This window comes from Tursiops truncatus, chromosome X (genome assembly GCF_011762595.2).
Source record: "Tursiops truncatus isolate mTurTru1 chromosome X, mTurTru1.mat.Y, whole genome shotgun sequence".
Classification (NCBI taxonomy): Eukaryota; Metazoa; Chordata; class Mammalia; order Artiodactyla; family Delphinidae; genus Tursiops; species Tursiops truncatus.
In genome coordinates, this window is record NC_047055.1 from 11,763,818 (window position 1) to 11,773,835 (window position 10,018).

Genomic DNA, 10,018 nt, shown 5'->3' on the forward strand with positions numbered 1-10,018 from the left:
GGCAAGTATAGGGTCAGATCCTGTCTTTATTTAAAATATTTGCTATTTTAGGGCTTCCCTCGTGGCGCAGTGGTTAAGAATCCGTCTGCCAATGCAGGGGACACAGGTTCGAGCCCTGGTCCAGGAAGATCCCACATGCTGCAGAGCAACTAAGACCATGTGCCACAACTACTGAGCCTGCGCTCTAGAGCCCACGAGCCACAACTACTAAGCCCACACACCACATCTACTGAAGCCCGCAAGCTCTAGAGCCCGTGCTCTGCAACAAGAGAAGCCACTGCAATGAGAAGCCCGTGCACTGCAGTGAAGCGTAGCCCCTGCTTGCTGCAACTAGAGAAAGCCCACCCACAGCAACGAAGACCCAACACAGCCAAAAATAATAAATAAATTTAAAAATTATATTTGCTATTTTGTACATCATGGACATCTTGTGCATTCATTTTGATTTTTAAAATATTACATGAAAATATTATTTATCTTGATTACTGAGTGTTTGGGCACCCGTTAAATTTTGTGCCAGAGGCAAGTGCCTCTCTGAGCCTCAGCATAGTTCTGGCACAAAGAAACACAATAACAACAAATCTGAAGCAACAAATGGGATTTTAAAGTACATCTATTATGCACAATTTTGATCAAAATTGTACCCCAGAATTTTTGAGTAAAATGAATTTCTAACATGCTAGGCATGTGAGCTTACAAATAAAAGAAAATCATATAAATCTATGTTAAAGCAAAAAAAGTACAGTATAGCTTTTGTATCCATTGTGAATATGAAGTTAATGATAAATTAATTTCGAAGCTATTTCTGAAATTATCAGCTCTAACATATTGTTTATCATTTATCCATCACTAGGGAAAAAACTGATTTTAAAAAGCGTTGACAGGGGACTTCCCTGGTGGTGCAGTGGTTAAGAATCTGCCTGCCGGTGCAGGGAACACGGGTTCGAGCCCTGGTCCAGGAAGATCCCACATGCTACAGAGTAACTAAACCCACGCCACAGCTACTGAGCCTGTGCTCTAGAGCCCATGAGCCACAACTATTGAGCCCGCGTGCCACAACTACTGAAGCCCACGTGCCTAGAGCACATGCTCTGCAACAAGAGAAGCCACCGCAATGAGAAGCCCTCGCACTGCAACGAAGAGCAGCCCCCGCTCGCCGGAACTAGAGAAAGCCCGTGCGCAGCAACAAAGACCCAACATAGCCAAAAATTAATTAATTATTTTTTTTAAAAAAGGGTTGACCGATATTCTTGTACTTTATAAGCATCAAATTAAGATTATTTGATTCAAAAAGCAATAAAGGGCTTCCCTGGTGGCGCAGTGGTTGAGAGTCCACCTGCTGATGCAGGGGACGCGGGTTCGTGCCCCGGTCCGGGAAGATCCCACACGCCGCGGAGCGGCTGGGCCCGTGAGCCATGGCCGCTGAGCCTGCGCGTCCGGAGCCTGTGCTCCGCAACGGGAGAGGCCACAACAGTGAGAGGCCCGCGTACCACAAAAAAAAAAAAAAAAAAAAAGCAATAAAGTAACTTAAAAAAACAATTTTTTTCCTAGCTTTATTGAGATACAATTGACATATAACATTGTGTAAAAATGGCATTTTCTGATCTTTATACAGTTAAAAGGTATTTGAAGAGCAGGATTATTTAGAGGTAATTATTTCAGGGTAAAAGTGAATTTTATTTTCCAAAGAATATTTAGTTTTGTTCTATTCCAATGGTCCCAAAAGGATGATTTCGAAGGCTGCTACCCTTACAGGCTTATCCTTTCATCTTTTTTCTATTCATTTTAAAGATAAGGAAACAGACTTAAAGAAAGGCCCTTAGCACACAACCCTTTTATAAGGGTTACCCCGCTTACCCACTCCAGCTTTGTTTCCAGCTAGCCCCTCCCCAGAGTCTTCATTTTGGCCACATGGAAATGAAGTTCCCTCAACCACGCTTCACACGTATTGAAGCCTGTGCAATGCAGTGTTCTTTCCCTTCCTATTTGGGTTCAAGGAACTCCTACCCACATTTAAAAACAAATGAATTAAAAACCCCACCTCAGCTCAAGGGTCATCTCCAGGAGTCCCCACTTTGAATAGATACTCCTTTTGTGTGCTCTTGTGGCACTGTACCCTGCAACATCACAGCCTGCGAGACATTACACAGCTTAGTGATTGGTTATTTACGTGTCTCTCTCTCCCATTAGATTTCAAACTCCTTGAAGGCAGGGACTGTGTCTATTTGAATGCTCGTGCTTAACGCAAAGCACATAGGGTAAAGGGAAAGTCACACAGACACCAACACATTTTCGTTGAAGGAATTAATCATCCTTGCTACCTCTCTCCCCTTCATGCCCCATGGCCTACCCTTCATCAAGTCCTACCCACCATCAAAATATTCCTCAAATTCGTCAGTTTTTCTCCATCTTTATCACTACTACCCTGCTTCAAGCCACCATCCTCTATCACCTGGACCTATGTAACAACCTTCTAATTGTCTCACCTACTTTCTTCTACTCATGCCCCGCCAATCTATTCCCCATACAACAGCCAGGGTGGTTTTTCTAAAATGCAGATCTTACCAGGTTATTCTCTAGCCAGAAAGTCTTCAGTGGTACCCCGTTATTCGTAGAATAAAGTCCAACTTTATGCACTTAGTTTGACCTACAAGGCCCAAACTTCTTTAGTCTCAACTCTTACCTTTTTTGCTATCTCTAACTTGCTGCTCTCCCTTTCACCACAGGGCGTTTGCACATGTGTCTCCTCCACCTAGGACATTCTTATCTTTCTTCTTCTCATAATTCACTGCATTCATCTTTCAGAACTCAGCCCCAGTATTGCTTCCTCAGGAAAACTTCCTCTGACCCTCCTGATGAAATCAAACCTGTTATTCGTGGCTCTCCTAGCACCTTTATAATATCTATCACTGCTTATTTTCGTTTAATGTCTTTCCCCCGCCCCATTAGTCTCTCCCACTGAAACCCCAGTGGCACATAAGAAGCCCTCAATAAATATTTCAGAATGACTTACTGGTGATGCAACACAAAACTGAAAGAGCCAGTCCATTTGGGGAAATGCACTGTGTTTTCGCCATTGCCACAGAACCCTGTAACCACGCAGGCCTCTCCAGGGAAATTTCCTGCAAATAGGCTGCCCTTGTTCATATGTGATGCTGAAACTAGGGCAGGCAGAGGACAGGCTGAACAAAGGGAGACCGGAGCATCTACTAAGCAAAGGTTTCGTCGTTCCCTTGCTTTAGGGGCCTAGGCTTCAGAGCTCTGAGATGAGTCAGCTGCTTGCACAGTATGTACTGGTCCATTCATTATAGAGCCACTTAATATGACTGTTAGGGAAAATTCTTCAAAAAATTGAATGCTGTTATACAGCATCCCTGATTAACATTTACTTCCCAAGTAGTATTCATCATGATGATTAATTTTTTAACTTAATAAACACATCATCTGCCATAGAAACAGCTTTATCATTAAAGGGAAACGTTTTTCTCTTAAGCCAGAAAAAGGGCAAAATGCCCAATCACATCACATCAGATAGTTTCTTCAGTCTTTCCATTCTCCACAGCATCTATTCCAAAACCTTCCCCACTGTCCTCAAACCTCTAACCCTCAACAAAGGATGACTTCCCCTCTTCATTCACTAGGAAAACTGAAGCATTCAGATAGAAATTCTTCAAATCCCTCCCCCTAAGCCTTTTATTCCCATCCCCATGCCCATCCTGCATGGCTCTGTATCCAATTCCGACTTTTTGATCTGCACTTGTACCCACTGGGAGGGTAACTATGGCATTCTTTATTGCTCCCAAAGAGCCTGGCTCTATCATTTATCCTCACTCTTTTCTGTGGCTTCAATATCTTCCCCCATACTAGTTCTTTCCCATCAGCTTTTAATTGAGAAGTTCTTTTCCTTCTCACAAAATGTCCTCCCCAGGTCCACCATCCCCCTCTAGAAAGCACCCTATTTTTCCCCTTTGCAGTCATACTTGAAAGAATTGTCTACACTAGCTGACTCCACTTCCTCAGCTTCAGTTACTCGTCAACCCATTGAAATCTTGCCTCCGTCTCTGCCTTTCCACTGAAACAGTGCTCTTGCCTAAATCACTAGTGACCTTTCTGTTATTAAATCCATTTTAACTTCTTTTCAGTCCTTATCTGTCTCAGATATTTAGCAGTATTTGTCACTGCCACTACTCCCAGTGCCTTGAAAAACTCTCTTACCATGGTTTCTAGGACCTCACACTTTCCTGGTTTTCCTCCCTACCTCTCTGGCACTTCTGGATTTTCTTTGCTAGATCAGGCTCCTTTACTAAATTTCTAAATGTTGGGATTCCTCTGGGTTTGGTCCTGGGCACATTGCCCGCTCTACCTTCTCTCCTTGGGTTGATCTCATCCATTCCTATGGGTTTCAGTTAGCTTCTAGATTGGGTTTCTGACTTAGATACAGGAATTGAATTCAGGCAATTTGTAAACTTGAATGGATAAAAAACATTTTTGTTTTCACCAATCTCTAATGAAAATTTAGTATTTCTCCCAATTATGAATGTAAGCAACAAACCACAGTAGTATATAACCTGTGCCTGTGACTTTGTCAGTATTAGAAATCATATCTATTTTCATATATTACAGTTGTTGCAGATACCGCAAAATATTGTTTATGCTTATCATTTCAGTGTACAGTAGTTATTAGATCCACTGCCAGATCTCTTTATTTAGTGAATCAGTAATTACATATATTACTACATCACAATTTTTGTATTTGATAACTTTATTTCAGTATAATCCATTTCCTTTGTAACCCTATACATTTCATTTTGTACGTTTAAAAATATCATTCTGAGATGGGCTCCACAGGCTTCCCCAGACTGCCAATGGCACAAAAAGCATAAAGAAGCCCTGTTCTAGATGCTGATGACTTCCAGCCTAAATCATCTTCTGAACTCTAACTGGTTTCTGGATATGTGTACTTGAATATCTCATGAGAACCTTAAGTTCAACATGACCCAGACTGATCTCATCAACTTCTACTACTCCCATTCTCCTCAAAGCTGCAGCTTCTCCTGTGTCCTCTGTCTCAATGAACAGGGCCAAGAGCTACTCAGTTGTCCAAGCCAGACTTCTGATCTGTCCTCGACTCTTCCCTTTCCTTCACTCTAACAATCAATCAAGAACCAAATCATGTCTATTCAACTGCTTTATTATTTCTAAAAATTCACCCATTTATCTCATCCTCAATACCTCAATTTCGGTAACCATCTTTTCTCTTTCTCCGTAAGTGGTCTCCCCACAAACAGACAGAGCTCCCCTCTAATCCATTCTCTCCAATCATTGTTAAAATGATCTTTCTCTCCCCAAACACTGTGCTTAGTCTTAATACAGCCCACTTCACACTATCTTGTAATTACTTGAATTCTCTACTTGAATATAAATTCCAGGAGCGCAAGAATTTTTATCTTGCTTATTTTAGGATCTGCAGCATTAAGCATGCTGTCTGGCATATAGGAATACTCTATGTTTGTTGAATAAATGAATGATTGGACTGAGCTTCAGCCTGATGGTTAATAGCAGCTCAATAAAAAGGTTGAGGGACTACTCAAAATCTTAATTTTACTAAGAAAAAAATCCTAAAAACTTATACCCCAAGACGATTTAACCTCTATAACACAGAAGACTACGACAAGGCTGCAAGGTGCCTCCTTAACATTTAATAAGGAAAAATAGTTCTTCAATAGCTAGAGCTATCCCAGTTTCTCTACCTTCTCTAAGTACTTCCCTCTGTGCTTAATAATGTCTCAGTCTTCTTGATTCAAATCTGATAGAATATTTGATGTAAAGGAGAAATAAATGATTAAAAGTCATTTGATAATATTTGTACACAGAAGCTCATGCCTCCCCATGGTGAGATTATGCTGTCAGAATATGACACAGAATGATAATGTCATAAACCCCTAGAACAAGCTGAACCATATCAAATCCAAGTAGTTTCCTTGGTAGAAGAAGCATTTGAACAAGGCCCTGGACATGAATCTTTTTATTTATGTCCTACTTTTACCCATTTTGACAAATACTTGTTTAAATACAAACCAAAGTGATGAACCGTCTACTACAGGTTATGTGCTTAACCTTAAAACTTAGAAATTATGATCTATTATATTATGCATTCAAGCATTTAATTAGGCAAGCTAGCTGTGTTTAAGAAATCTGCTGTTTCTTGGATGTTACTATTAGTAGGTCTTCAAGAATTTCTAGGACAACACCTAAGAGCTTTACTTCTGTGTAAAAATTCCAAGCAACATAGAAGCATAAAGAGTACAGACATGTTGCCCCCTTTCACTCCCCTTCCCCACCCAATCCACCACCCCCCACCACACCCCCCACCAGCCAAACGAGAAAATGCTATGTGAATGAATGTGGCATGGTACCTAAGACACAGTAGGTTTCAAGAAGGGCTTTTTCTTTTTCTTTTTTCTCTTTCTTTTTTTTTTTTTTGCGGTACGCGGGCCTCTCACTGTTGTGGCCTCTCCCGTTGTGGAGCACAGGCTCTGGACGCGCAGGCTCAGCGGCCATGGCTCACGGGCCCAGCCGCTCCACGGCATGTGGGATCTTCCCGGACCGGGGCACGAACCCGCGTCCCCTGCATCGGCAGGCGGACTCTCAACCACTGCACCACCAGGGAAGCCCGAGAAGGGCTTTTTCTTGTCCTATCCCTTTTCCCACCGTACACATTCACATATACATTAACACTCAAGTGCATTCACACATGCAAGACATACACACACACTCAAAAACCTAGGTAATGGGTCGAGCAAGCCATGATGCAGGGGTAACCCAAGTAATTATACTCATTAGCCGGAGATACCTCCCAGATTTGGCTTCTAGACTGTGGCTGGGGACCTGATAGAGGGAAGAAAATAACAGTGGGACACTTATCATGCTTAAAAAAATAATTGATGAAGAGATTTGACTTTGACCTACAGTGACAAACAGCATCAAAGTGGAAGGAAACTTGGTTACCTGACACATTTTCTGGTGATACAATCTCTTTGACAGGAGCCAAGCACCGTGAATCAATGGAGACCAAACTGGACAATTTTAGGAGACATCTACTCATTATCATAATTGGTGTTATGATCATAGCTTTTGTTTATACCTGTTTTTGCTTTCTCCATTATTACTGTATGAGCGATGATGCCCCCAAAGCAGGAACGTAAGTTTTACACCTTTGAATTAAGAATGCAAGGGGGGTGTGTGTGTGTGTGTGTGTGTGTGTGTGTGTGTGTGTGTATACATGTAGGAGTTTTCGTTGTTGTTATGGTTAGTTAATGTTAACTTTAGACTTCAAAAGAGCTACCAACATCTTGTGGGTGGATACCTTCACTTAAATGATATCAGCTCAAATTATTTCAAGTACATTACCAACTTTAGCCAAAGCTGTCCCTTATTCAGGGTTCAGCTGAGCCCCAGGCTGCTAATTTCATTATAAATTGAGTCTAGGAAAAGAGGGAATGACTATCTGAATAAGACAGAATGAAAAAGGGGAGAGAGAAGGCACTGGGTCTCTGCATTCCAAAGACAATAAAACATTTTGGATAATCTACCGTTTTAAGATATAATAACATGAAAAATGATTAACTGTGTTCAGTGATCTCAGTCCCTGGCTTTCATATAGGAGGATCAGGCTGGCCCTGATATACTAGTTCCCTAAAAATTTCCCAGTCCAAGGACTGATGACTGAACTATACCAGTGCTCCATTCCTTTGGTTTTAGAGGAATATTGTGAATATAAATATGCATGGAGAGAAAATCTGATGGTGTAAATGATAGGAAAACAATAAATTTGGTCTAAAGAGTGTTTTTTTTATACGTGAGAAGTTGTGACATTTGTGCCTCAGTTGCATATCAACTTGTGACTTTTTTATAAAAAGTTTAATTTCTGGAATAAATAAAATTATCTCTCTCCCTCTCAACAGTAGACTTGAAACAATTTTGTGTCATTCCATACGCAGACTATATGGTTATGAACTGTGGTTGAAACAGTAAAATTAAGAAAAAGGAAAAGCATTCAACATATGTTCATATCTGTAACCTGAGTCATGGCTTTCACCACACTCCAATTCTTACTGTGTTCAATTTTCCTGCTAGAGCCAAAAAAAGACCAGAAGTCTAAAATGACACAATAGCCTGTGTTTTCTGGTGATAGCAATAGTACTCTTTTGATTTAAATTGTCATACTCCAAATTTTCTATATTTTCAGGGTCAAGAAAGAAGGTGTAATGGCTAAGTCATCCAGGTCATCCAAAATATTATTCGGTGACTCCAAGACAGTTAGTCTGTGCAGTCCAGAAAAACAATCCATGCTGTCCGGTATAGACAAGCTATCTGGGCTCTCAAGTCCAGGAAAGGCATCTGCACCATCCAGCACAGAAAAGTTAATCAGACCTTTGAGTCAAGAGAAGTCATCCCACCAGGAAAAGTCACATAGAAACACAGTCTAGAAAAGGCACGTAAGCAGGCTCATGCCCATTAGCTAGTCAATCAAGTCAGTTCATCCTATCCCAATAAGGCCAACAGGCCACCTTGGCTAGCCAGTCTACAATATCTGGTCAGGCCAACCAAAACTCCTTGTTCACCCTATCCACAAAATCAAAGCTTGCCCAAGCCATCCAGTTTACAGAAACTCACCAAACGCCACAGACATCCTATTCTAAAGAGGTCAGTTAGTGCAGGTAGGGCAGACATATTATCTAGGCCTCAACCAGTCAAGTCTTGTCTATGCTACAAGGAAAAATGCCTTGTTTGCAGAGCTGCTTCTGAGTTTTTCGTCAATAATATTTCAGAGGCGAAGAAGAAGAATACTCAAAACCCACCTTTTCCACGTGAACTGAAGCCTTTTTCCAAGTCCTTTCATAAGATAGATTCCAGACACAATGCACTCTGTGGCAATGCGAATGACAGTGATATGATGACAGACTACAGTGATGGTGACAGTGACAAGGAGATAACCATTATCTGCAACATAAAATGCAAGGAAGTCATCTATAAAACCACCCATGAAATAATTAAGGGCTCAATAAAAATTAAAACCACCCATGAAGAAGCAAACTTACACCAACTGTTTTATGCTCACCATCCTTTAAGACCCTGATAGAGGGAAAATCCTCTTGGGATCACTACTGAGGTTAGACCTATCCATCTTAGAGGCAATTTACTTGAAAAATAGTAATTAAATGCATGACATAACAAATGATTTTATTGTAATTATTATTGCATTTTAGAGGCATAAAGCTCTTTTGAGGTATCTTATTTAGATCTGGCCGCTTGGATGGGAACCATAAACACACACACATAAATATAGAAAGGAATTGCAAGATGGGTACCCTGGACTCCTTTTTCCCTTGGATTAGCCCTCAATTGAAGTCTCAACCCAATTAACCTTATTTTTTTCATGTTTACATACAGTCCTCACAGTTTAAGACTGTCTTTCTGTAGTGCCCAGTGCTTGGTGGAAATGGCTCTGTGTGCTTGCTTCTGGCTGCATTGGGGAAACTCCTGACGGTCATTTCTAATACCACTGCCTCCTGTGACTGCTACCAAAGTAAGGGTCCAGCCTCCAGCACCCACACCTGGAGTGCCATGATGTTAGTCTAAGTGTTCTAGTCTTCATAACTCTCAACAAGGCTTTTCATTCTTTTTGTTATCCTTCAAAATGATTAAAAAAAAAAAAGAGTTTGCCCTGTTGTGCATTCTCAAAATGTCCCAGTTGGAGGTCTGATACCTACCCATTTTCTTCACATGGTACCTTCCCACTCTGAATTGGCACGGGTGGGAGGCCAGGGAACAACCTTGGAGTTATATTCTCTAACTTCCCCACTGATGAGAGGTTATCCTTTCCTTCTCCCAAGGGCATGGTTAAGAAAAGCAGACAAAGTCCTGGAGTCCCGGCCTATATTCTAGTACAGTGAGGTTACTCCCCTGTAACATATAGCAGGATAAGTTAAATGCCATAGCTGGCATATCTTGAGTG

The 10,018-nt window shown here is 41.2% G+C and overlaps 1 protein-coding gene across 1 annotated transcript; it reads left to right on the plus strand.

Annotated features, from left to right (window-relative positions):
• The first annotated feature begins 5,976 nt into the window (after positions 1-5,976).
• CXHXorf66 (chromosome X CXorf66 homolog) lies at positions 5,977-9,139 on the plus strand. Its single transcript, XM_019918977.2, is given in 4 exon segments — positions 5,977-6,103; positions 7,045-7,201; positions 8,249-8,475; positions 8,478-9,139. Coding segments are annotated over 4 exon segments (1,134 nt in total). The 5' UTR covers positions 5,977-6,015.
• The last annotated feature ends 879 nt before the right edge of the window (positions 9,140-10,018 follow it).